The 27,849-nt window shown below is 42.3% G+C and overlaps 2 protein-coding genes across 5 annotated transcripts in view; both read left to right on the top strand.

Annotated features, from left to right (window-relative positions):
* The window catches only part of LOC102291285 (kalirin RhoGEF kinase), a 158,979-nt gene that overhangs the window by 53,257 nt on the left and 77,873 nt on the right, over nt 1–27,849 (top strand). For all 4 annotated transcript variants that reach the window (XM_042227835.1, XM_042227834.1, XM_042227836.1 and 1 more), the window contains exons 2-9: nt 5,494–5,568; nt 6,650–6,734; nt 19,994–20,023; nt 23,067–23,259; nt 23,542–23,715; nt 23,791–23,874; nt 24,025–24,156; nt 25,151–25,273. In XM_042227835.1, the coding sequence (XP_042083769.1) occupies nt 5,494–5,568; nt 6,650–6,734; nt 19,994–20,023; nt 23,067–23,259; nt 23,542–23,715; nt 23,791–23,874; nt 24,025–24,156; nt 25,151–25,273 (896 nt within the window). The remainder of the gene's footprint in view (nt 1–5,493; nt 5,569–6,649; nt 6,735–19,993; nt 20,024–23,066; nt 23,260–23,541; nt 23,716–23,790; nt 23,875–24,024; nt 24,157–25,150; nt 25,274–27,849) is intronic.
* LOC121815732 (kalirin-like) lies at nt 9,229–12,518 on the top strand. Its single transcript, XM_042227838.1, has 5 exons — nt 9,229–10,010; nt 10,293–10,466; nt 10,542–10,625; nt 10,776–10,907; nt 11,903–12,518. The coding sequence occupies exons 1-5, from the start codon at nt 9,717–9,719 to the stop codon at nt 12,038–12,040; spliced, it is 822 nt and encodes a 273-aa protein (XP_042083772.1). The 5' UTR covers nt 9,229–9,716; the 3' UTR covers nt 12,041–12,518.

Below are 27,849 nucleotides of genomic sequence, written 5' to 3'. Positions count from 1 at the left end.
AGCTGTACGTTTGAATTTTCAGAAATCTCTCAGTCAGAACATGCTATATCATGTTTAGGTGGAAGCTAGCGAGCTAACTTCCTGCTAACTTCTAACTCTGTTATATTTAATAAATCCTGTTTTCATGGATGCCTGGATGTTAAACTTCATAGTTACACCTGGTAAAGCAGCAACGCTGATCATTTTATTAAAGATGAAAGAATTTAGACAGTTTTTAACTCTCAGTGATGCTGCAGTGTTTGTTGACTTTTGGGACCTGAAGATACGGTATACTAGGGTTGCCAACTCCCTGAAAAATAAATAAGGGACACCTCGTGGCCAGGGCCGGGCAACCAGTTGTCTTCACCCTTCCCAGTGTGGTAGCTCTTTTTTTTGTGTGTGAAATTATTTTTTAACCATTTGACTTGAATTTGATTTAAGCAGATGCATATTCTTTGTGATATGACCATATGGGAAACAAATGATCATTTAGCCATTTATTTTTAGCTCAAAATGACAACATTAACACAGTAAAACAGGTCTCTTTCTTAAACAGAAGCCTGTCATGCTTAACTTTTGAGAATATAAGTAAATCTTTCTTTAAAAGAACTCTGTCCTGCTTAACTTAAAATTATATAAATTAATAGAAAACAATAGAACAAAATCATTCTTGTAACAGTGCACATATAGTGCATTTAGTACAATTGGCTTCAGTTGAGGTATTATTTCAGCTTTTCTAATGCTAATCAGCTGCTCCTGTTTGTAAACCCACTTGTTCCCATGATTACGCATCATAACTCATCATCATTATTCATCTATGTATTACTTTTATGTATTAGTCATCTATTTGTTGTAATCATCTATCCTTGCAGTTGTTTATTACACAAAATAAATTATATTATCACACTTCTGGCCACATAGCGCTGATATTCACTGCACATGCCCATATTAACCTTAACCAGAGGGTTTAAAAAAAACAAACCAGTGTTTACATACCATATCTGCTTCTGCCGTGGCCTGGTGGACAAGAAATTGGTTAAGGGTTCCCCGAGCTTTCACGCCCCTCATGTTCTTCATGTGCCCACCACTAGAAGCATGCCTATGGAAAAAGTGCGCCAGCACACAGTGCAGTGCGCTTTATAGGTGTTATCGTGCACTTTTCCAGCCAGGTGTTTTCCTTTTCCCATTCCTCCCTGTACTTTTGCAGCCTTTTTTGGTCACAAAGCAGGAGAGGGGCTGGGAATTATGTTTTCAAACAAAGCGTTAATTCCGTAAACATTTATAGACTACTTTTGATTCTCACTGTATTACGGGACAAAGTGCGTCCCTTATTAGCTCAATACGGGACGTGTACTTTTGTTTCTAAATACGGGACGATTCCGTTTTTTAAGGGACGGTTGGCAACCCTATGGTATACAGAAGAAAAGAATATATGGCAATATATATAGTTACCGCACATTCTTCAAATTATACTGCAATATGGATTTCAGGCCATATCGCCCAGCCCTGAAGTGGGTGCCTTTTAATTAAAAGGTGGGTCAACAGTTCACAAATTAGCATCTTGCCAGATGAGCAATTATCACCAACATAGCCTTCCAAGTTTAATCCATAAATTTGTGATAAATAAATTGGTGATTTCAGTGTGTCTCTGTGAGCCTGCTGGATAGGCTGACTCGCTGCACACGCTCGCTTTTATAGACAGCTGAGTGGAAGATTCATGTTCACAACTGCTGCATTGTTTTTCTTTGCCTTCATGTGCTCATTTTTCAGCAGTTTAGGCAATTACATACATTAGGTATTGCTTTGCAATGCAGCAGCCATAGAGTTTGTTCTTTGTTAACTACGCTTATCCAAAGTAGTTCAAAGTAACACACGATGATCCAACTCAAGGGGCAAGCTTCTGCTAACATGAGCACAGTAATGACAGTTAAGGCTGGGTTCACTACTCAAACTGTGAGTTTTAGTTATTTCACAATAAAAGCTCTCTGCAGTTGTGAAGTGAGCCCCCATCTTTGGGTCCTGCTGGCAAAGGGATAAGAACGACAATGCTGTGCACAGCTGTGGAGTTGAACTCTCAGGCTGAAGAAATAGGCTATTAGTCTGTTTTAGATACTTTCAGTAGGAAATTACAAAATCTATATTATTATAACTATTACTAGCAAACCTCATTCATTTGTTGCACAGTCGCAGTCTTCAACCATTCAGGTTTAAGTGATACAATTAGTGTTAGATAGTATTATGGTGTACTTGTAAGTAGCAAAAACAAAGTGTTTGTGTGTTATTTTTTGTGTGTGTGTGTGTGTGTGTGTGTGTGTGTGTGTGTGTGTGTGTGTGTGTGTGTGTGTCTCAGCAGTTACAGAAGAGCCAGAATACATGATAGTATGACAGCCAAAGCATGGAGTACATCTGAATAACTAAGGCATGTTTGTTTCAGCAAAATTCTGTTTTTGTTTTTTTACATTCTCATTTTAATACTTTTTTTTGGAGGGGGGGGGGGGGATAGCGTCTCCACACACTGTCCTGCAAACCATAATTTTTATTAGATCACAGCGAAGCAGAGGCACAGTGTTCATGCAAACGTTTGCACAAATATTTGGTAAGATTAGGCCATATAGCAGCTCAAGAGCACGCTCAGTGACAGACTGAGATTACCCACAATGCACCACTGAATGACACAGGGAATCATTCCTGACTGTGGTCATCTCCCTGTAAACTCCATCTAATACACTGTAAACACTGCAATAGTTATACCTTTCTGCACACGCTCTACAGTAACACAGCAAATGACAAAGTTCACAGGTTAGAGTCAATGTCAGTCCTATATATTCTCACCTCTGTAATATTCATATTGATGTTTATTATTGAGTGATTTGTATACATTACTGCTATCTGTTAAATCTGTAACATATTGTATTATGCAGTCAGCTCAGTCTGTTACTGTTACTGTCTTGGAGCGACTGTAAGCCACATCATTTCCTTAGCAATTAATAAAGTATGCTGATTCTGAATTAGGGATTCCTGGTTAGACATCTCACACGTGCATACCACTAGTCAGGTAATCTTGTGATCATGTCTCCAAAAACACGCCATGCTACATCACCCCCGACCTAAAACCACACATGTCTGCTGGACATCCTAAAAACATCACTTAGAAATGAACACGCATATGTACTCAGTTTACAGCAATGCTTTAGTTAATTCAGCACAGAGGTTTAAGAAAATGCAAACATCATCATTTACACAAATTATATGTCAGACTACGTTGGGCGTTGTTACTCGACACTTGTGTCACATTTGTCCATCTGAAAGTTTTTACCAAAGCAAGATAAGAAACAAAAAGAGAAAGTGTTACATAAAAATAATCACGTAACCATGAACATAAATGTTGGGCCAGCTCTGTGTAAAGACGTAAGCATTGCTCAGACGAAGAAACCCTCACTCGCCATCATGTGTTCAGCAAATGATCAAAATCTCTTCCCATAAGAAAAGTGAAAAGCATCAGCACATTTGACAGTTTCCTGTGTGTTTCCCCTCAGAAGGACAGATGAGTGTTACGTCCTTACACACACTGGCTTCCTCTGCTGTATGTTTAATGGTCTGAAGAAAACGCTGCTGATCTTGGCAGCACACTCGCTTCTCTCTCTTCTTTGCCTCGTTTCCTGGAGCACAACCTATTTTTCTATTCCAGTCCTGTGAATATAAAGACATAAATCCAGAGTCATCTGTTTTGGTCTGACTCCATTACAGGACATTCAGCTTCACAGGACTTGGCCAAGTTGTTTCTTGACGCGATCACCTGTATAAGGTTATTGTTTGACACATCTATGTTTCCTCTAAGTTACAAACACCCATGTGTTGTGGAAAAGAAGCTTATTTATAATATCAGTGGCTAACACTGTGTGCGATGCTAACAGTCTGTCAGTATTTGTAAATCACGTGGTGTTCTTGTTTGGTCCTCCGTACATGTTTATGTATCTGACACATTGAAATCGTAGTTTTCAGTAGACCAGCTTGCCTTAAGCCGACTAATTAGCCATAACCACACAGCCTATCACTGCTTCTGTTACTGCTAAGCACTCTTAATAAAAACAGACACTCTATTAAACTAAACTGTCTAACATAGCAGTAATGCCCTTTCACTGACATGTTGTGTAATCTTCTTAATGCAGCATTTCTGCCAGCTTAGTACGAGCCTGTTAGCCTGCTATGATGAAGCTGACACACCCCAGTCTTAGTAATCTGAGTGCATTTATTTATTTTACACAAAAGGTGCAAGCGTCATGTCAGCTGATGTATTTGTTCAGCCTCCTGATTCTGTTTAAAGTATAAAAACAAACAATATAAAGACTGAAGATGTTAAAGTAAAACCAGGAACAATCTTACCTGGTGAGGTGATTAGTGCACACTCATGGTTACGCTTGCTTAAACTGGATCGTTGTTTTACAACTTACATTCCCAGTAACTGGAAAGAAGGAGAAAGTCTTATTGATCCTGATAAAGACACAAAAGGTAAAGTAAGCATACCGTCTGTCTGCATCATAGACGATAAAAACATGGCTGGAGCTGCCAAAACCACGTGCACGAAGGACTGTGAGACCACGTGCTCGTTGGCTGAAACAAACACGAGTCATTAGTCATGTTTGATATGACCCAGATTTACAAAATAGACAAGATAGAATTTACTGCTAACAAACAATGAAATGGTAATTATAATTTATTATTAATAAATTACTGCAATTTAAAAAAGCATCTGTAAAAAGTTTGGAATAAGTCTGAAATAAAAGTTTTCAGAGGAGATTATAGAAACTGTAGAGCTGAAACAAATGTCATGTATCGCTCACGTGGAGACTTTAAATCATTGGCAGCCAAGAAAACTACAAAAATGTAAATTTATAAGCACATGTGAATATCAGTAAGGAACTAGAACTTTACAAGTTTAATCAATGCTGTTGACACACCGCAGGCATAAAACCGATCAATTACATAGTTAACCTTTAGTGACACGAATCGTTAAAACTAATTGGTCTGTTCCTGTTTATGGGCGACTTCTGGCTTCCAGGCCTCAGTGGGTTACTATTACGTTTACACATGGATGTGTCACGCTGTGTCGTCACCATCACACTCACTGTTCCACGGTGTTTATGGGAGATGCAGCTGATTAATATCAAGGACAGAAGGTGAAAAGCAGGGGCTGAATTTTCACAATAAGAGCGAGGGGACGATGTACTGTGAAGTGATTGTAAAGGTCTTTCTCTCAAACAGAGTGAAGGCGTTTTAAATAATCCCTCCCTCTCCCCTTTCTATGGATTCTGCTGACTTGCTGTTATTAATGTTGTGTGTGTTAACTGAAGTTTACTTAAGTTACTTCTGCTCTACATCTACTGAAGAGTTATTAAGATGTGAAATGCTTATAGTGATGTAACCGTAACAGATTACAGTGTTGGTGTGTCTCCTAGGAACGGTGATCCAATGGTGAGATTCATGCTGATATTCTCTCTCCCTGCATCTCTCCAGGGCCCTTCAGGACTGAAGGCATCAAGGCCTCTGACGTTCTTCCTATTTTAAAGGAAAAAGTTGCCTTTGTGTCAGGTGAGTGTCAGTCAGTGTTGTTGGTGTTAAATCCACAACCCTCCAGTCTGTTTCAGGAGAACTTTACATCAGCCCCCTGAGTGTCCTACAGCAAAGAGCCTGTCCCCGCCACCATGGTCATGCAGGACGAACACAGAGGTGTTTGAAGCATTAGGAGCTATTCTTCATGTTTAGTAACATTGTTTGATAGTTAAGAATGTTTTGAAATTTATATAATCTTTTCATGTTGAAGACAAAAAGATGGGATTTTTTTCAGTCATAAGGAAAAGGACCAGTAAGAAGAATGTCCCGTGGACTGTCCACAGTCCTGTTTAGAATATAGTCGAGTATATTATTACTCACATATCTGCCCACGTGAAAAGCTCATTGGACTCACGCACATCCTGAGGCAGGAAAGGCAGAGGGAAGATCATCCAATCTATTCACACCATGGGAACGTCTCTCCTCTGCCCTTAGAGCTCATTCACTGCCAAAGCAAACATCCAAACAACACACCAGTGTGGCCGGCACACTCTCCTACACATAGTTTAACAAGCAATCTAACGTTGGAAGTTTGGAAGATGAACATGTGCTTCACTGTTCCCCTGCTTTTATTTTGAAACCTGCATCACTCTGATCCATTCCAACAATGTTAAAAAGACACTGAGAAGAAAACTGTGCGACACCTGAACAACAGAACTGTTGAGGGCAGCGTTGCTGCTCAACACGTCTGCAGCCCCTGCTGATGACCAGCAGGATGTGTCGCAGCTTGTGGGATGAGCACATGTTGACTGTCTCCCCTTTTAACCTCTAGTGGTTCAGTCCAGAACCTATTTGGTTTGTGGCTTAACCAATCAGCCAATACCACCTCGTTAAATGTTAATTGGTCAGCTGGTTTATTTGTGAAGGTGTGATTGGTCCATTTTTTTTTCATAGCTATTTTTTTTGTGGTCACTTAATAAAGTGGTAACACTTTACTTACACTTTAAGTGTCGCTGGACGTCATTCCACTGATTCACATGTAGATGTAAACTCACCCTGGATTACCTGCCTGAACACGTGTGTTTTGGCTTTAAGGTTTTTCTTGTGCATCTACTTGCAGGTGGACGAGATAAACGAGGAGGACCAATTCTGACATTTCCTGCCAGGAGCAACCATGACCGAATAAAACCCGAGGACCTGAGGAGGCTAGTAACTCACTCACACTCACTTACTCACCAGTACTCACAGCAACAACAGCCAACACACACACACACACTCACACACACACACACACACACACACACACACACACACACACACACACACGTCTGTTACAGGAGTATCATCTGTTGTCTTTCTACTAGCCGCTCTATTAGGACATTTAGTTAGACTCAAGTGTGACGGGCACTTAAGGAAGCAGTGAAGGCTGGAGTGGACATTTAAGCAATTAAGTGCTTCCTTGTAGTCTGTTACAACAGCAGGCGTAGACCAGTGTTTAATTTGCATCAGCATGAAAGCTGCAGTGTTTGCAGCACACAAGAGCCGGTCTGTGAGCACTCACACAGTCTGAGGGTGTTACAAGGAAAGCAGTCGAAATATTAGGCACAGGCCTGCCCCAGTCATTCTGCACACAGGAACGTTTTCGTTTTGGTCTCATAGTTTTTAATATCGTTTCAGTTAACCTCTGGGGGGTCCTAGAAAAATGCATACACTATTGGGCTTAGAGCCACAAATCGACCACGCCATGAAAAGTGCCATAAAATATCTATATATTAATATTTTTTTCCACTTTAAATTAGCCAATCTTTTAGACCTACTTCTCCTTGAAATATTCATATCAAGTTTTAATTACATTTCGCGGATTTTAACCCTTTATATCCCGGTTTCGTCACATGGCCGCACTGTTTTTTTAGCCCCAAAAAACAAAGAAATCAAATATTTCCCAAAAGATACAATTCCAAGGCCCGGACTCCCGAGTACCACCAACATTCGGAAGATGGCCCATTATTTGGTTGTAATGACCGTGGAATGGGAAATAGCGTTTATAATGGGTTTCAATGGGGCACAAATCGACCACTAGGACCAATAGTGTAAGTTTATCTGTAGCTCAGCCACTGAAGCTAATTTAAGGGAGTCAGACTGGAATTTTGAAATATATGTAACCAGACTTTTTTTTGGAAAAGTTGGCTATATTCCGTTCAACACAGTGCAAATGGCGTGTATACGAACAATGAAAAATGGCACAAATCGACCCAAGACCACCCAGAGGTTAAGTTGATTTAAAGCAGCGGTTCTCAAACTGTGGGGCAGGCAGCATTTAGACGACCACAGGAAAAAAATCCAGTTAAAATGTGTTCAGTTAGTAGTAGTTTTTTTTAGCAGGTGATTTTTAAAGCTAAAATTAAATTGCAATCTCTTTTTAGCAGTTGTGGGGTGCATGAATTTATTTATCATCCAGAGACATGCAGCTTGTGGGGATAGGTTAGTTGATTAATCCAAATTGCCCGTAGGTGTGAATGTGAGTGCGACTGGTTGTCTGTCCCTGTGTGTTGGCCCTGCGACAGACCTGTCCAGAGTGGACCCCGCCTCTCGCCCTGTGACAGCGGGGATAGGCTCCAGCGCCCCCCACGACCCTGAAAAGGATAAGTGGAAGCTTATGGATGGATGGATCTAAAGTTTGTCCAGAATCATTTTAAATGTAAAATGTATCAGGATGAAAGCTTGAACATGCATGAGTAAAATAACTGAGTTATACAGTGAAATGCTGTAAACACACATGCACATAATATAAAATGCTGCCTGTTCAGATACAGTGTGCTGACAGTGTTAAGCATCATTCAGCCGTCTGACTGATCTGGTAAATATCTGCACAAACCTTTCTACATTCTTTAATCGTCTTGATCGAAATGATTTGATTTAACTTATTCGAGACCCACATTTCACTGAGTCGTGCACAGAGGAATTCAAAATGTAAAGTAAAAATAGCTGTGCAAAGGGCTGAGACCACTGCCGGGTCATTTCCAGACTGATGCCAGAATTTGAGAGGTTTGTCAAGATGATGCTTCAGCCCAATGGGTGGTGGTAGATCAGACCATGTGACAGTAGAGGACTGCAGTGAGAGTGGCCTTATGCCGTCCTGCGTGTAGCTGAGACTCTTCAGAATGGACCCCAAACACATCCGTCACATGTGAGTGAGCCCGAGGATAAAGGGCGGCCAGTTTGTGTTTAGAGACGACTGCTGAAGAAGGAAATGTGACAGAACACGGTGGTGACGTGTTATAGAAAGTTTGCAACCAGAGCCTTTGACAATAATCTGTACTGTCAGAGACTAATGCACACATAAATGCATTTACCCACTTTTGCTAATCGAACTGCTGTTTCCAGGGTGACGGGGTCTGTCTGCAGGTTATAATGGATGAACTGACTTTATATTAATAGACTCTGCATGTTACTGAAGGTGGAGCTGTGGCACTCGAATCAGCTGCAGTAACTGAATTTTAGGCACTGAGTTGTGGCAGTTTGGGTTCAGTTCAGTTGTTATGCTGCAGTTCCTCTGAGTCAGGCACTGAACTGCTTGAGTTTCTGTCTGTTTATGGCTCTGATTGGGAGAAATCTTCTCAACTGTCAGCTTCAAGAAGCCATCGTCCAGCACTTGAGCTGTGCTCAACAAACGCCTGCATGTGGATGTTCTGTGCTAGAGGTAGATACATGCACACATCTGGTTGCACTGAAAGAAAGGAAAACACTGAAAACTGCCACTTTGTTACCTCAATATTAAAGTACAGCTCCCCCTGATTCCTGCTTACTCTTGTTTCAGCTGGAAACATAATGTTCCCTCGTAGAAACAGTACGTTTCATTCCTGCAGAGCCCTCCGCTGCAGCTTCTTCTTTTATTATTGCAGCGTGTTTAGTTTCTTCTGCAAACAGAAAACAGTTTACCTGCTCAGAACGTCAAACACGTCCATGCTGGAATATATCATCCAGATTATCTGATGGGATTGCACTTATGTTTTACCTGCAGTGTGACTGTCACTTACAGGCCACAGCAGAGCAGAATAAGATTGACGTCTTCTGCTAAATGTCCCTCTGAAAGTTTCCTTTAAATATCAAACATATTCAGACTGCTGACGACACCAGTGAAACAAGGCTGCCGCCTCAGGCGCTCCCCGTCTGTGGGGCAACCACAAATGCATTGTCTGGTTCACTTTAAGTCTCGTATAACAGGGATACTAATCATTTCCTCTGAGCCTCTTCTGCCTCCTCATCTTGTTTGTCTGTGTCCCGTCAGCGAGGACGTATGCAAACGTGGCTTCACTGTCATCATTGACATGCGAGGTTCAAAGTGGGAGCTGATTAAGCCTCTGCTCAAGACGCTGCAGGAGTCTTTCCCAGCTGAGATCTGTGTGGCTCTCATCATTAAGCCCGACAACTTTTGGCAGAAACAGAAGACGAACTTCGGGAGTGCAAAGTTCTCTTTTGAGGTCAGTGGGCTTTGTGTGTTTTACCCAACACGGCTTTGATCGTTCAAAGGAAACCTTATTAACAGTAAGATTATTAGAGATTAGTGCTGTAATGCTATTTGTGTGGCAAACTGATAATAACTAATAATACTTTCAGGCATCATTGATTTCCACAAGCTGCCATTATGATTTACGCATGTATTTATATATGTGGCACAGATGCTGCAGTCACTACACTGTAGTAAGAACATGAAGCACCGCAGGTAGTCAGAACTCACCTCTAACCTGTGTCTGTGTGAACAGACCAACATGGTGTCAGTTGAAGGTCTTGCCAAGCTAGTGGATCCCTCCCAGCTCACAGACGACTTTGAAGGCTCGCTGGACTACAACCACGAGGAGTGGATGGATCTCAGGGTGTCATTGGAGGAGTTCATGTCCAATGCTGTTCATCTGCTGTCCAGACTGGAGGATCTGCAGGTGGGGGCAGCAAAGGCTCAAAGAATGGGAGTAACTGCTATGGCCGATATGACCAGTGTTTCCTGTCTTCTGCAGGAGCTCCTGTCCAAGAAGGACTTTCCTGCAGATGTGGAAGGCTCTCGGCGACTGATAGAGGAACACACCCAGCTTAAGAAAAAGGTGAGTCACTATCAGTACAGGTGCAGACACAGTCAGAGACTTTGTTATCACTCTAGATCGAGCTGTGCTAAAGCCAGCACAATTCAGTGTTCTCCTACTATTAATGAGAGGATTGAACTGTGCAAAGCCACTGAAGCTACTCTCCTGCAGGTGCTAAAGGCTCCAGTGGAGGAATTAGACCAGGAAGGCCAGAGGCTGCTCCAGTGTATCAGATCGAGTGATGGCTTTTCAGGGAGAAACTGCATCTCAGGCTCAGCTGACTTTCAGAGCCTTGTGCCCAAGGTAAGCAACGTCCAGCACCAGCAAAGATCTCCCAGCATACAGTTTTTTATTTAAGCTAAGGTTAACACAGGCTGGCCCCAAACAAGAATAGTAGCTTCTGTTATGGTTTATCTATACTTTCTGATGCAAACAAAACTTTGAACCTAGACATGAGAATTGCTGTGGCACATTCAGATACTAATGCATCCATGCATGATGCTTGCAGATGCTTTTGGCCTTATATAAGAGTACTTACTGGAATATTAACTGCAAACCTGTAGGTATACTTTCATGCCTACATAATCAGGGCCCACATTGTACATGATCAGTAACGTTGACCGCTTTGAGGCCACTGTTGTTGTGATTTGGTGCTATATAGATAAAAGTGAACTGAGTCTAGATGATTATTGACAGTTTTGTTCATAACTAAATGAAACTCACATCCTTCCAGCTGCTGAATGCTTAAAGCACATGGTATCATAACACAAGTCCACAGCCTTATTTTTTCTCATTAGCCAGCTCGTTAGCAACCCTCATTATCTGACAAGTGCTGGCTGCATATTAGCTCATTAGCCAAAGGACTCCACAGGGAAAATTTGAGTGCAGAACTTGTTTGCATTAAGCACATGAAGTACATGTGCACTGCCTGCGTGAGCAGCATTTACATTGATGTATGAGTGTGAGACATCTTTCATATTTAAATCTGTGCTTTACGTTTTGGATTAAAGAGGATCATAAAGGCAATATCAAACCGGCCAATGGCATGCGAGTGAGAAGGTGAGGCTAAACTGTGGAATTATAAACATGCAGGTGCTGTTTTGTTCCCCACTTGTGCACCTGCAGTACTAAACACAGCAGTAACACAGCAGTGTAAAAGATAGACGTAATGAACTGTTGGTTCAATCCAAAGAAAACCTGCCATCACATTCAGATCAGAAGTGATGTGCTGAATGAAATGTAAGACACACTCGATGAGCTTGCTGTTGTCATGTGACACATTGTGCTTTTCCTGACAGGTGGCCAGTCTGCTGGATAAGCTGCATTCCACCAGGCAACATCTCCATCAGATGTGGCATGTCAGGAAACTGAAGCTGGACCAGTGCTTCCAGCTGCGCCTCTTTGAACAGGATGCAGAAAAAGTGAGTTACACCTAAATATGACCAGAGTGTGAGGAAGGACGAGGCTGGGATGAGTACAAAGACATCAGGGGCCTGTGCTGGCGTGTGCACCAGCTCTGATATAATGCTGTTATGCATGCCTCATTCACCTGCACTGCTTTCTGTTAAACGCACTGGGGTTAGTATACCTGACCTGCAGACTAGAGCAGCCAGGGATTGAATGACCAGCCTTAGCTGACCTGTGCTACATCCTGAGCTGCAGCCACAGTTCAGCATATCGAGGCTATCTTCTTCTTCTTTGGGTTTGACATTGAAAGATAAGGCTAAGCTTTCACACTGAGGTAGTTATCAGCTGGATAATATGTTGTTCGTCTGCTGTTTCGGCCTGGCAAACCTTCAATTGCCTTCAAGTTTCCTCAGATAATTTCAGGACACACTTTGTCGCTTGCTTGCGTTTCATACTGAGGTACAGTGGGGCAAAAAAGTATTTAGTCAGCCACCGATTGTGCAAGTTCCCCCACCTAAAATGATGACAGAGGTCAGTAATTTGCACCAGAGGTACACTTCAACTGTGAGAGACAGAATGTGAAAAAAAATCCATGAATCCACATGGTAGGATTTGTAAAGAATTTATTCGTAAATCAGGGTGGAAAATAAGTATTTGGTCAATAACAAAAATACAACTCAATACTTTGTAACATAACCTTTGTTGGCAATAACAGAGGTCAAACGTTTACTATAGGTCTTTACCAGGTTTGCACACACAGTAGCTGGTATTTTGGCCCATTCCTCCATGCAGATCTTCTCGAGAGCAGTGATGTTTTGGGGCTGTCGCCGAGCAACACGGACTTTCAACTCCCGCCACAGATTTTCTATGGGGTTGAGGTCTGGAGACTGGCTAGGCCACTCCAGGACTTTCAAATGCTTCTTACGGAGCCACTCCTTTGTTGCCCGGGCGGTGTGTTTTGGATCATTGTCATGTTGGAAGACCCAGCCTCGTTTCATCTTCAAAGTTCTCACTGATGGAAGGAGGTTTTGGCTCAAAATCTCACGATACATGGCCCCATTCATTCTGTCCTTAACACGGATCAGTCGTCCTGTCCCCTTGGCAGAAAAACAGCCCCATAGCATGATGTTTCCACCCCCATGCTTCACAGTAGGTATGGTGTTCTTGGGATGCAACTCAGTATTCTTCTTCCTCCAAACACGACGAGTTGAGTTTATACCAAAAAGTTCTACTTTGGTTTCATCTGACCACATGACATTCTCCCAATCCTCTGCTGTATCATCCATGTGCTCTCTGGCAAACTTCAGACGGGCCTGGACATGCACTGGCTTCAGCAGCGGAACACGTCTGGCACTGCGGGATTTGATTCCCTGCTGTTTCCACACGGCTCCCTCCGCCAGCCGTGACACTTTGTGAGTATTTCTTACACGGCGTGCTGTGGGGAAAAGCCTGTTCTAACGTTTGAGTCTAAGGTTTATTTTTTAGCACCTGGCGGCTCTTTTTTACTTCTCATCCGTAAATAATCTGCATCTTTCAGGTGATTCAGTTTATTTTGAAAAGTCTCAACAGGATCTTGAGCTTTATTGTGAAAGGTTTATGTGGAACATAAACAAGCGGACACGCGATGGTGTTACCATCGTTGTTGCTAACGACAACCCATTAACAAAACAGTCGCTTGTCTGTCTGTAGTGTGGTTATATTAAATATAAGAGAAAGAGAGAACTTTAAGAAATTAATAATAACTACAGTGACCATCAGAACCATGAAAAAATATTGCTGTAAACAGTTTATTTTGCGACGCCACGAAACAAATGATAGCGTAAAATGAAACGTTAGACGTTTCTATATCGTCATCCGATATATATCGTTATATCGAACAGCCCTACTTTGTTGTGCTGTGCCTGCCCTTCAAATTGAAATTTCATTTCACTCAACTTAAACACAACGCACACATCTTCTTCCATTAGTAACAGCTAGCAAATGTTTCAGGTGGTTTCTGGATAATTTCAGTGTAACTGTAAGGACGCACACATGCACACATAAATGCATATTAAACAACACATGCTTCTGTAACCACAGCTGTGTCACTACCATTGAATGACATGAGATGAGGAAAACACACGTTAGATTAAAGGTGTGTGACAGACTGAAAGCATGAAGACAAGCCACCTTCAAACCAACCATGCCCGACACTTATGGTTCATTTTCACACTTGTTGTTCTGCACCTAGACTGATAGTGACATGAACAACATAGTACAAGGTTACACTCTTTGGTCATCATCTTTGTCTTTTTGGAACACCTGCATAGAAAAGCTTCCAAAACAAAAACCAAAATATATGAGACTTAATTAAACATATAACAACTTCTAGTTCCTGAAAACGTGTGTATTTAGCTCTTGGTTGAAACAAAACCCAGTCCTAAGAGCCTGGGGCAGAGCTTTTGGTTTGAATTTCATGCTCTGATGGTCCCAGTAAGTTCAAACCAGAGTGTGTCGCGTTGCTGCAGGACACTGTGGTAGCTGTGCTCATTATCTGTTGCCTTGAATTCAGCATAAATCTCCAACTCATTGCCCAAAAGTGTTTCACGGCACAGGATAAAAAACAAATGGGTGAATGTGGCCAAAGAAAGACAGAAGATGCTGAGTATGTACTGATTTTATGCACAAAATAAAGTCCGTATTCACCGAATAGAAGAAGAAACACATCCAGTGTACCTCCATGAGGGATTGGACTGTACCACAGTACTTGGCAGCTGTCTCTCTTTTCCCATCTTTTTGTACACACGTCGTTGCTACTTTTGAAAAAGTAACTGCCGCAGAGGATAACATCTTTTGTCTAAGGTGCTGTCTAATTGCATTGGTGATTTCAGTGTGTCTCTGTGAGCCTGCTGGATAGGCTGACTCGCTGCACACGCTCGCTTTTATAGACAGCTGAGTGGAAGATTCATGTTCACAACTGCTGCATTGTTTTTCTTTGCCTTCATGTGCTCATTTTTCAGCAGTTTAGGCAATTACATACATTAGGTATTGCTTTGCAATGCAGCAGCCATAGAGTTTGTTCTTTGTTAACTACGCTTATCCAAAGTAGTTCAAAGTAACACACGATGATCCAACTCAAGGGGCAAGCTTCTGCTAACATGAGCACAGTAATGACAGTTAAGGCTGGGTTCACTACTCAAACTGTGAGTTTTAGTTATTTCACAATAAAAGCTCTCTGCAGTTGTGAAGTGAGCCCCCATCTTTGGGTCCTGCTGGCAAAGGGATAAGAACGACAATGCTGTGCACAGCTGTGGAGTTGAACTCTCAGGCTGAAGAAATAGGCTATTAGTCTGTTTTAGATACTTTCAGTAGGAAATTACAAAATCTATATTATTATAACTATTACTAGCAAACCTCATTCATTTGTTGCACAGTCGCAGTCTTCAACCATTCAGGTTTAAGTGATACAATTAGTGTTAGATAGTATTAGTGTGTACTTGTAAGTAGCAAAAACAAAGTGGTGTGTGTGTGTGTGTGTGTGTGTGTGTGTGTGTGTGTGTGTGTGTGTGTGTCTCAGCAGTTACAGAAGAGCCAGAATACATGATAGTATGACAGCCAAAGCATGGAGTACATCTGAATAACTAAGGCATGTTTGTTTCAGCAAAATTCTGTTTTTGTTTTTTTACATTCTCATTTTAATACTTTTTTTTGGAGGGGGGGGGGGTATAGCGTCTCCACACACTGTCCTGCAAACCATAATTTTTATTAGATCACAGCGAAGCAGAGGCACAGTGTTCATGCAAACGTTTGCACAAATATTTGGTAAGATTAGGCCATATAGCAGCTCAAGAGCACGCTCAGTGACAGACTGAGATTACCCACAATGCACCACTGAATGACACAGGGAATCATTCCTGACTGTGGTCATCTCCCTGTAAACTCCATCTAATACACTGTAAACACTGCAATAGTTATACCTTTCTGCACACGCTCTACAGTAACACAGCAAATGACAAAGTTCACAGGTTAGAGTCAATGTCAGTCCTATATATTCTCACCTCTGTAATATTCATATTGATGTTTATTATTGAGTGATTTGTATACATTACTGCTATCTGTTAAATCTGTAACATATTGTATTATGCAGTCAGCTCAGTCTGTTACTGTTACTGTCTTGGAGCGACTGTAAGCCACATCATTTCCTTAGCAATTAATAAAGTATGCTGATTCTGAATTAGGGATTCCTGGTTAGACATCTCACACGTGCATACCACTAGTCAGGTAATCTTGTGATCATGTCTCCAAAAACACGCCATGCTACATCACCCCCGACCTAAAACCACACATGTCTGCTGGACATCCTAAAAACATCACTTAGAAATGAACACGCATATGTACTCAGTTTACAGCAATGCTTTAGTTAATTCAGCACAGAGGTTTAAGAAAATGCAAACATCATCATTTACACAAATTATATGTCAGACTACGTTGGGCGTTGTTACTCGACACTTGTGTCACATTTGTCCATCTGAAAGTTTTTACCAAAGCAAGATAAGAAACAAAAAGAGAAAGTGTTACATAAAAATAATCACGTAACCATGAACATAAATGTTGGGCCAGCTCTGTGTAAAGACGTCCATCACAGGTGTCTAAAGTTGTTTGATTGCTCAGACGAAGAAACCCTCACTCGCCATCATGTGTTCAGCAAATGATCAAAATCTCTTCCCATAAGAAAAGTGAAAAGCATCAGCACATTTGACAGTTTCCTGTGTGTTTCCCCTCAGAAGGACAGATGAGTGTTACGTCCTTACACACACTGGCTTCCTCTGCTGTATGTTTAATGGTCTGAAGAAAACGCTGCTGATCTTGGCAGCACACTCGCTTCTCTCTCTTCTTTGCCTCGTTTCCTGGAGCACAACCTATTTTTCTATTCCAGTCCTGTGAATATAAAGACATAAATCCAGAGTCATCTGTTTTGGTCTGACTCCATTACAGGACATTCAGCTTCACAGGACTTGGCCAAGTTGTTTCTTGACGCGATCACCTGTATAAGGTTATTGTTTGACACATCTATGTTTCCTCTAAGTTACAAACACCCATGTGTTGTGGAAAAGAAGCTTATTTATAATATCAGTGGCTAACACTGTGTGCGATGCTAACAGTCTGTCAGTATTTGTAAATCACGTGGTGTTCTTGTTTGGTCCTCCGTACATGTTTATGTATCTGACACATTGAAATCGTAGTTTTCAGTAGACCAGCTTGCCTTAAGCCGACTAATTAGCCATAACCACACAGCCTATCACTGCTTCTGTTACTGCTAAGCACTCTTAATAAAAACAGACACTCTATTAAACTAAACTGTCTAACATAGCAGTAATGCCCTTTCACTGACATGTTGTGTAATCTTCTTAATGCAGCATTTCTGCCAGCTTAGTACGAGCCTGTTAGCCTGCTATGATGAAGCTGACACACCCCAGTCTTAGTAATCTGAGTGCATTTATTTATTTTACACAAAAGGTGCAAGCGTCATGTCAGCTGATGTATTTGTTCAGCCTCCTGATTCTGTTTAAAGTATAAAAACAAACAATATAAAGACTGAAGATGTTAAAGTAAAACCAGGAACAATCTTACCTGGTGAGGTGATTAGTGCACACTCATGGTTACGCTTGCTTAAACTGGATCGTTGTTTTACAACTTACATTCCCAGTAACTGGAAAGAAGGAGAAAGTCTTATTGATCCTGATAAAGACACAAAAGGTAAAGTAAGCATACCATCTGTCTGCATCATAGACGATAAAAACATGGCTGGAGCTGCCAAAACCACGTGCACGAAGGACTGTGAGACCACGTGCTCGTTGGCTGAAACAAACACGAGTCATTAGTCATGTTTGATATGACCCAGATTTACAAAATAGACAAGATAGAATTTACTGCTAACAAACAATGAAATGGTAATTATAATTTATTATTAATAAATTACTGCAATTTAAAAAAGCATCTGTAAAAAGTTTGGAATAAGTCTGAAATAAAAGTTTTCAGAGGAGATTATAGAAACTGTAGAGCTGAAACAAATGTCATGTATCGCTCACGTGGAGACTTTAAATCATTGGCAGCCAAGAAAACTACAAAAATGTAAATTTATAAGCACATGTGAATATCAGTAAGGAACTAGAACTTTACAAGTTTAATCAATGCTGTTGACACACCGCAGGCATAAAACCGATCAATTACATAGTTAACCTTTAGTGACACGAATCGTTAAAACTAATTGGTCTGTTCCTGTTTATGGGCGACTTCTGGCTTCCAGGCCTCAGTGGGTTACTATTACGTTTACACATGGATGTGTCACGCTGTGTCGTCACCATCACACTCACTGTTCCACGGTGTTTATGGGAGATGCAGCTGATTAATATCAAGGACAGAAGGTGAAAAGCAGGGGCTGAATTTTCACAATAAGAGCGAGGGGACGATGTACTGTGAAGTGATTGTAAAGGTCTTTCTCTCAAACAGAGTGAAGGCGTTTTAAATAATCCCTCCCTCTCCCCTTTCTATGGATTCTGCTGACTTGCTGTTATTAATGTTGTGTGTGTTAACTGAAGTTTACTTAAGTTACTTCTGCTCTACATCTACTGAAGAGTTATTAAGATGTGAAATGCTTATAGTGATGTAACCGTAACAGATTACAGTGTTGGTGTGTCTCCTAGGAACGGTGATCCAATGGTGAGATTCATGCTGATATTCTCTCTCCCTGCATCTCTCCAGGGCCCTTCAGGACTGAAGGCATCAAGGCCTCTGACGTTCTTCCTATTTTAAAGGAAAAAGTTGCCTTTGTGTCAGGTGAGTGTCAGTCAGTGTTGTTGGTGTTAAATCCACAACCCTCCAGTCTGTTTCAGGAGAACTTTACATCAGCCCCCTGAGTGTCCTACAGCAAAGAGCCTGTCCCCGCCACCATGGTCATGCAGGACGAACACAGAGGTGTTTGAAGCATTAGGAGCTATTCTTCATGTTTAGTAACATTGTTTGATAGTTAAGAATGTTTTGAAATTTATATAATCTTTTCATGTTGAAGACAAAAAGATGGGATTTTTTTCAGTCATAAGGAAAAGGACCAGTAAGAAGAATGTCCCGTGGACTGTCCACAGTCCTGTTTAGAATATAGTCGAGTATATTATTACTCACATATCTGCCCACGTGAAAAGCTCATTGGACTCACGCACATCCTGAGGCAGGAAAGGCAGAGGGAAGATCATCCAATCTATTCACACCATGGGAACGTCTCTCCTCTGCCCTTAGAGCTCATTCACTGCCAAAGCAAACATCCAAACAACACACCAGTGTGGCCGGCACACTCTCCTACACATAGTTTAACAAGCAATCTAACGTTGGAAGTTTGGAAGATGAACATGTGCTTCACTGTTCCCCTGCTTTTATTTTGAAACCTGCATCACTCTGATCCATTCCAACAATGTTAAAAAGACACTGAGAAGAAAACTGTGCGACACCTGAACAACAGAACTGTTGAGGGCAGCGTTGCTGCTCAACACGTCTGCAGCCCCTGCTGATGACCAGCAGGATGTGTCGCAGCTTGTGGGATGAGCACATGTTGACTGTCTCCCCTTTTAACCTCTAGTGGTTCAGTCCAGAACCTATTTGGTTTGTGGCTTAACCAATCAGCCAATACCACCTCGTTAAATGTTAATTGGTCAGCTGGTTTATTTGTGAAGGTGTGATTGGTCCATTTTTTTTTCATAGCTATTTTTTTTGTGGTCACTTAATAAAGTGGTAACACTTTACTTACACTTTAAGTGTCGCTGGACGTCATTCCACTGATTCACATGTAGATGTAAACTCACCCTGGATTACCTGCCTGAACACGTGTGTTTTGGCTTTAAGGTTTTTCTTGTGCATCTACTTGCAGGTGGACGAGATAAACGAGGAGGACCAATTCTGACATTTCCTGCCAGGAGCAACCATGACCGAATAAAACCCGAGGACCTGAGGAGGCTAGTAACCTACCTGTCTACTGTCCCCAGGTACTCACAATGCAATCACACACACACACACACACACACACACACACACACACACACACACACACACACGTCTGCCTTCATTTTCACGTTAGAGGTATCATCTGTTGTCTTTCTACTAGCCGCTCTATTAGGACATTTAGTTAGACTCAAGTGTGACGGGCACTTAAGGAAGCAGTGAAGGCTGGAGTGGACATTTAAGCAATTAAGTGCTTCCTTGTAGTCTGTTACAACAGCAGGCGTAGACCAGTGTTTAATTTGCATCAGCATGAAAGCTGCAGTGTTTGCAGCACACAAGAGCCGGTCTGTGAGCACTCACACAGTCTGAGGGTGTTACAAGGAAAGCAGTCGAAATATTAGGCACAGGCCTGCCCCAGTCATTCTGCACACAGGAACGTTTTCGTTTTGGTCTCATAGTTTTTAATATCGTTTCAGTTTAACCTCTGGGGGGTCCTAGAAAAATGCATACACTATTGGGCTTAGAGCCACAAATCGACCACGCCATGAAAAGTGCTATAAAATATCTATATATTAATATTTTTTCCACTTTAAATTAGCCAATCTTTTAGACCTACTTCTCCTTGAAATATTCATTTCAAGTTTTAATTACATTTCGCGGATTTTAACCGTTTATATCCCGGTTTCGTCACATGAGCGCACTGCTTTTTTAGCCCCAAAAAACAAGGAAATCAAATATTTCCCAAAAGATACAATTCCAAGGCCCGGACTCCCGAGTACCACCAACATTCGGAAGATGGCCCATTATTTGGTTGTAATGACCGTGGAATGGGAAATAGCGTTTATAATGGGTTTCAATGGGGCACAAATCGACCACTAGGACCAATAGTGTAAGTTTATCTGTAGCTCAGCCACTGAAGCTAATTTAAGGGAGTCAGACTGGAATTTTGAAATATATGAAACAGACCTTTTTTTTGGAAAAGTTGGCTATATTCCGTTCAACACAGTGCAAATGGCGTGTATACGAACAATGAAAAATGGCACAAATCGACCCAAGACCACCCAGAGGTTAAGTTGATTTAAAGCAGCGGTTCTCAAACTGTGGGGCAGGCAGCATTTAGACGACCACAGGAAAAAAATCCAGTTAAAATGTGTTCAGTTAGTAGTAGTTTTTTTTAGCAGGTGATTTTTAAAGCTAAAATTAAATTGCAATCTCTTTTTAGCAGTTGTGGGGTGCATGAATTTATTTATCATCCAGAGACATGCAGCTTGTGGGGATAGGTTAGTTGATTAATCCAAATTGCCCGTAGGTGTGAATGTGAGTGCGACTGGTTGTCTGTCCCTGTGTGTTGGCCCTGCGACAGACCTGTCCAGAGTGGACCCCGCCTCTCGCCCTGTGACAGCGGGGATAGGCTCCAGCGCCCCCCACGACCCTGAAAAGGATAAGTGGAAGCTTATGGATGGATGGATCTAAAGTTTGTCCAGAATCATTTTAAATGTAAAATGTATCAGGATGAAAGCTTGAACATGCATGAGTAAAATAACTGAGTTATACAGTGAAATGCTGTAAACACACATGCACATAATATAAAATGCTGCCTGTTCAGATACAGTGTGCTGACAGTGTTAAGCATCATTCAGCCGTCTGACTGATCTGGTAAATATCTGCACAAACCTTTCTACATTCTTTAATCGTCTTGATCGAAATGATTTGATTTAACTTATTCGAGACCCACATTTCACTGAGTCGTGCACAGAGGAATTCAAAATGTAAAGTAAAAATAGCTGTGCAAAGGGCTGAGACCACTGCCGGGTCATTTCCAGACTGATGCCAGAATTTGAGAGGTTTGTCAAGATGATGCTTCAGCCCAATGGGTGGTGGTAGATCAGACCATGTGACAGTAGAGGACTGCAGTGAGAGTGGCCTTATGCCGTCCTGCGTGTAGCTGAGACTCTTCAGAATGGACCCCAAACACATCCGTCACATGTGAGTGAGCCCGAGGATAAAGGGCGGCCAGTTTGTGTTTAGAGACGACTGCTGAAGAAGGAAATGTGACAGAACACGGTGGTGACGTGTTATAGAAAGTTTGCAACCAGAGCCTTTGACAATAATCTGTACTGTCAGAGACTAATGCACACATAAATGCATTTACCCACTTTTGCTAATCGAACTGCTGTTTCCAGGGTGACGGGGTCTGTCTGCAGGTTATAATGGATGAACTGACTTTATATTAATAGACTCTGCATGTTACTGAAGGTGGAGCTGTGGCACTCGAATCAGCTGCAGTAACTGAATTTTAGGCACTGAGTTGTGGCAGTTTGGGTTCAGTTCAGTTGTTATGCTGCAGTTCCTCTGAGTCAGGCACTGAACTGCTTGAGTTTCTGTCTGTTTATGGCTCTGATTGGGAGAAATCTTCTCAACTGTCAGCTTCAAGAAGCCATCGTCCAGCACTTGAGCTGTGCTCAACAAACGCCTGCATGTGGATGTGCTGTGCTAGAGGTAGATACATGCACACATCTGGTTGCACTGAAAGAAAGGAAAACACTGAAAACTGCCACTTTGTTACCTCAATATTAAAGTACAGCTCCCCCTGATTCCTGCTTACTCTTGTTTCAGCTGGAAACATAATGTTCCCTCGTAGAAACAGTACGTTTCATTCCTGCAGAGCCCTCCGCTGCAGCTTCTTCTTTTATTATTGCAGCGTGTTTAGTTTCTTCTGCAAACAGAAAACAGTTTACCTGCTCAGAACGTCAAACACGTCCATGCTGGAATATATCATCCAGATTATCTGATGGGATTGCACTTATGTTTTACCTGCAGTGTGACTGTCACTTACAGGCCACAGCAGAGCAGAATAAGATTGACGTCTTCTGCTAAATGTCCCTCTGAAAGTTTCCTTTAAATATCAAACATATTCAGACTGCTGACGACACCAGTGAAACAAGGCTGCCGCCTCAGGCGCTCCCCGTCTGTGGGGCAACCACAAATGCATTGTCTGGTTCACTTTAAGTCTCGTATAACAGGGATACTAATCATTTCCTCTGAGCCTCTTCTGCCTCCTCATCTTGTTTGTCTGTGTCCCGTCAGCGAGGACGTATGCAAACGTGGCTTCACTGTCATCATTGACATGCGAGGTTCAAAGTGGGAGCTGATTAAGCCTCTGCTCAAGACGCTGCAGGAGTCTTTCCCAGCTGAGATCTGTGTGGCTCTCATCATTAAGCCCGACAACTTTTGGCAGAAACAGAAGACGAACTTCGGGAGTGCAAAGTTCTCTTTTGAGGTCAGTGGGCTTTGTGTGTTTTACCCAACACGGCTTTGATCGTTCAAAGGAAACCTTATTAACAGTAAGATTATTAGAGATTAGTGCTGTAATGCTATTTGTGTGGCAAACTGATAATAACTAATAATACTTTCAGGCATCATTGATTTCCACAAGCTGCCATTATGATTTACGCATGTATTTATATATGTGGCACAGATGCTGCAGTCACTACACTGTAGTAAGAACATGAAGCACCACAGGTAGTCAGAACTCACCTCTAACCTGTGTCTGTGTGAACAGACCAACATGGTGTCAGTTGAAGGTCTTGCCAAGCTAGTGGATCCCTCCCAGCTCACAGACGACTTTGAAGGCTCGCTGGACTACAACCACGAGGAGTGGATGGATCTCAGGGTGTCATTGGAGGAGTTCATGTCCAATGCTGTTCATCTGCTGTCCAGACTGGAGGATCTGCAGGTGGGGGCAGCAAAGGCTCAAAGAATGGGAGTAACTGCTATGGCCGATATGACCAGTGTTTCCTGTCTTCTGCAGGAGCTCCTGTCCAAGAAGGACTTTCCTGCAGATGTGGAAGGCTCTCGGCGACTGATAGAGGAACACACCCAGCTTAAGAAAAAGGTGAGTCACTATCAGTACAGGTGCAGACACAGTCAGAGACTTTGTTATCACTCTAGATCGAGCTGTGCTAAAGCCAGCACAATTCAGTGTTCTCCTACTATTAATGAGAGGATTGAACTGTGCAAAGCCACTGAAGCTACTCTCCTGCAGGTGCTAAAGGCTCCAGTGGAGGAATTAGACCAGGAAGGCCAGAGGCTGCTCCAGTGTATCAGATCGAGTGATGGCTTTTCAGGGAGAAACTGCATCTCAGGCTCAGCTGACTTTCAGAGCCTTGTGCCCAAGGTAAGCAACGTCCAGCCCAGCAAAGATCTCCCAGCATACAGTTTTTTATTTAAGCTAAGGTTAACACAGGCTGGCCCCAAACAAGAATAGTAGCTTCTGTTATGGTTTATCTATACTTTCTGATGCAAACAAAACTTTGAACCTAGACATGAGAATTGCTGTGGCACATTCAGATACTAATGCATCCATGCATGATGCTTGCAGATGCTTTTGGCCTTATATAAGAGTACTTACTGGAATATTAACTGCAAACCTGTAGGTATACTTTCATGCCTACATAATCAGGGCCCACATTGTACATGATCAGTAACGTTGACCGCTTTGAGGCCACTGTTGTTGTGATTTGGTGCTATATAGATAAAAGTGAACTGAGTCTAGATGATTATTGACAGTTTTGTTCATAACTAAATGAAACTCACATCCTTCCAGCTGCTGAATGCTTAAAGCACATGGTATCATAACACAAGTCCACAGCCTTATTTTTTCTCATTAGCCAGCTCGTTAGCAACCCTCATTATCTGACAAGTGCTGGCTGCATATTAGCTCATTAGCCAAAGGACTCCACAGGGAAAATTTGAGTGCAGAACTTGTTTGCATTAAGCACATGAAGTACATGTGCACTGCCTGCGTGAGCAGCATTTACATTGATGTATGAGTGTGAGACATCTTTCATATTTAAATCTGTGCTTTACGTTTTGGATTAAAGAGGATCATAAAGGCAATATCAAACCGGCCAATGGCATGCGAGTGAGAAGGTGAGGCTAAACTGTGGAATTATAAACATGCAGGTGCTGTTTTGTTCCCCACTTGTGCACCTGCAGTACTAAACACAGCAGTAACACAGCAGTGTAAAAGATAGACGTAATGAACTGTTGGTTCAATCCAAAGAAAACCTGCCATCACATTCAGATCAGAAGTGATGTGCTGAATGAAATGTAAGACACACTCGATGAGCTTGCTGTTGTCATGTGACACATTGTGCTTTTCCTGACAGGTGGCCAGTCTGCTGGATAAGCTGCATTCCACCAGGCAACATCTCCATCAGATGTGGCATGTCAGGAAACTGAAGCTGGACCAGTGCTTCCAGCTGCGCCTCTTTGAACAGGATGCAGAAAAAGTGAGTTACACCTAAATATGACCAGAGTGTGAGGAAGGACGAGGCTGGGATGAGTACAAAGACATCAGGGGCCTGTGCTGGCGTGTGCACCAGCTCTGATATAATGCTGTTATGCATGCCTCATTCACCTGCACTGCTTTCTGTTAAACGCACTGGGGTTAGTATACCTGACCTGCAGACTAGAGCAGCCAGGGATTGAATGACCAGCCTTAGCTGACCTGTGCTACATCCTGAGCTGCAGCCACAGTTCAGCATATCGAGGCTATCTTCTTCTTCTTTGGGTTTGACATTGAAAGATAAGGCTAAGCTTTCACACTGAGGTAGTTATCAGCTGGATAATATGTTGTTCGTCTGCTGTTTCGGCCTGGCAAACCTTCAATTGCCTTCAAGTTTCCTCAGATAATTTCAGGACACACTTTGTCGCTTGCTTGCGTTTCATACGATACAGTGGGGCAAAAAAGTATTTAGTCAGCCACCGATTGTGCAAGTTCCCCCACCTAAAATGATGACAGAGGTCAGTAATTTGCACCAGAGGTACACTTCAACTGTGAGAGACAGAATGTGAAAAAAAATCCATGAATCCACATGGTAGGATTTGTAAAGAATTTATTCGTAAATCAGGGTGGAAAATAAGTATTTGGTCAATAACAAAAATACAACTCAATACTTTGTAACATAACCTTTGTTGGCAATAACAGAGGTCAAACGTTTACTATAGGTCTTTACCAGGTTTGCACACACAGTAGCTGGTATTTTGGCCCATTCCTCCATGCAGATCTTCTCGAGAGCAGTGATGTTTTGGGGCTGTCGCCGAGCAACACGGACTTTCAACTCCCGCCACAGATTTTCTATGGGGTTGAGGTCTGGAGACTGGCTAGGCCACTCCAGGACTTTCAAATGCTTCTTACGGAGCCACTCCTTTGTTGCCCGGGCGGTGTGTTTTGGATCATTGTCATGTTGGAAGACCCAGCCTCGTTTCATCTTCAAAGTTCTCACTGATGGAAGGAGGTTTTGGCTCAAAATCTCACGATACATGGCCCCATTCATTCTGTCCTTAACACGGATCAGTCGTCCTGTCCCCTTGGCAGAAAAACAGCCCCATAGCATGATGTTTCCACCCCCATGCTTCACAGTAGGTATGGTGTTCTTGGGATGCAACTCAGTATTCTTCTTCCTCCAAACACGACGAGTTGAGTTTATACCAAAAAGTTCTACTTTGGTTTCATCTGACCACATGACATTCTCCCAATCCTCTGCTGTATCATCCATGTGCTCTCTGGCAAACTTCAGACGGGCCTGGACATGCACTGGCTTCAGCAGCGGAACACGTCTGGCACTGCGGGATTTGATTCCCTGCCGTTGTAGTGTGTTACTGATGGTGACCTTTGTTACTTTGGTCCCAGCTCTCTGCAGGTCATTCACCAGGTCCCCCCGTGTGGTTCTGGGATCTTTGCTCACCGTTCTCATGATCATTTTGACCCCACGGGATGAGATCTTGCGTGGAGCCCCAGATCCAGGGAGATTATCAGTGGTCTTGTATGTCTTCCATTTTCTGATGATTGCTCCCACAGTTGATTTTTTCACACCAAGCTGCTTGCCTATTGTAGATTCACTCTTCCCAGTCTGGTGCAGGTCTACAATACTTTTCCTGGTGTCCTTCGAAAGCTCTTTGGTCTTGGCCATGGCGGAGTTTGGAGTCTGACTGTTTGAGGCTGTGGACAGGTGTCTTTTATACAGATGATGAGTTCAAACAGGTGCCATTCATACAGGTAACGAGTGGGGGACAGAAAAGCTTCTTACAGAAGACGTTACAGGTCTGTGAGAGCCAGAGATTTTCCTTGTTTGAGGTGACCAAATACTTATTTTCCACCCTGATTTACGAATAAATTCTTTACAAATCCTACCATGTGATTCATGGATTTTTTTTTCACATTCTGTCTCTCAAAGTTGAAGTGTACCTCTGGTGCAAATTACTGACCTCTGTCATCATTTTAAGTGGGGGAACTTGCACAATCGGTGGCTGACTAAATACTTTTTTGCCCCACTGTATGCCGGACTTTAATAACGCTTCAGAATCACCTTGTTGGTGCAAATATGCTTTTTATGATTATCAGTCAAGCTGCTAGCAACAACATGCCTAAAACTACAATCTAAAACTGATGCTACATTGTCTGTTTTATTCCTCGAGGTTGTGCATGAATGCTTCATAGTTTGTGTGAAGTTGCTTAAAAATCAAATGTTCAGGTAGAAGGACGAGTGAAAAAGCACCACTTTAAAAATGACAGATCAGCTGCTTGGAAGCAGAAATCTGAATATGAATGAAGTTCAAGACTTACACAGTGTCTCTTACTCGGGAAAGACAATGACTAAAAACCCTCTTACTGTCTGCACACCGAGGTCCGGTCACCTCATCTTCTAGGTCATGCTGTTTTCTAGAGAACTGATTGGTCAGTACTCTCTTATGTACTTCCAGAGCTGTGCCGTATACAGTAAGTTACCATGGTGATGTAAAAGGTAAATCACCATTAAAACTTGAAAACCTCTGATTGTACCTGATAGAACGGGCTTCTCGTCCT

Source organism: Haplochromis burtoni, unplaced genomic scaffold, assembly GCF_018398535.1.
Source record: "Haplochromis burtoni strain Fernald_Lab_line unplaced genomic scaffold, NCSU_Asbu1 Contig_283, whole genome shotgun sequence".
Classification (NCBI taxonomy): Eukaryota; Metazoa; Chordata; class Actinopteri; order Cichliformes; family Cichlidae; genus Haplochromis; species Haplochromis burtoni.
Note: the sequence above shows the minus strand (reverse complement) of the source record. Positions and strands in the feature narration are given on the sequence as shown.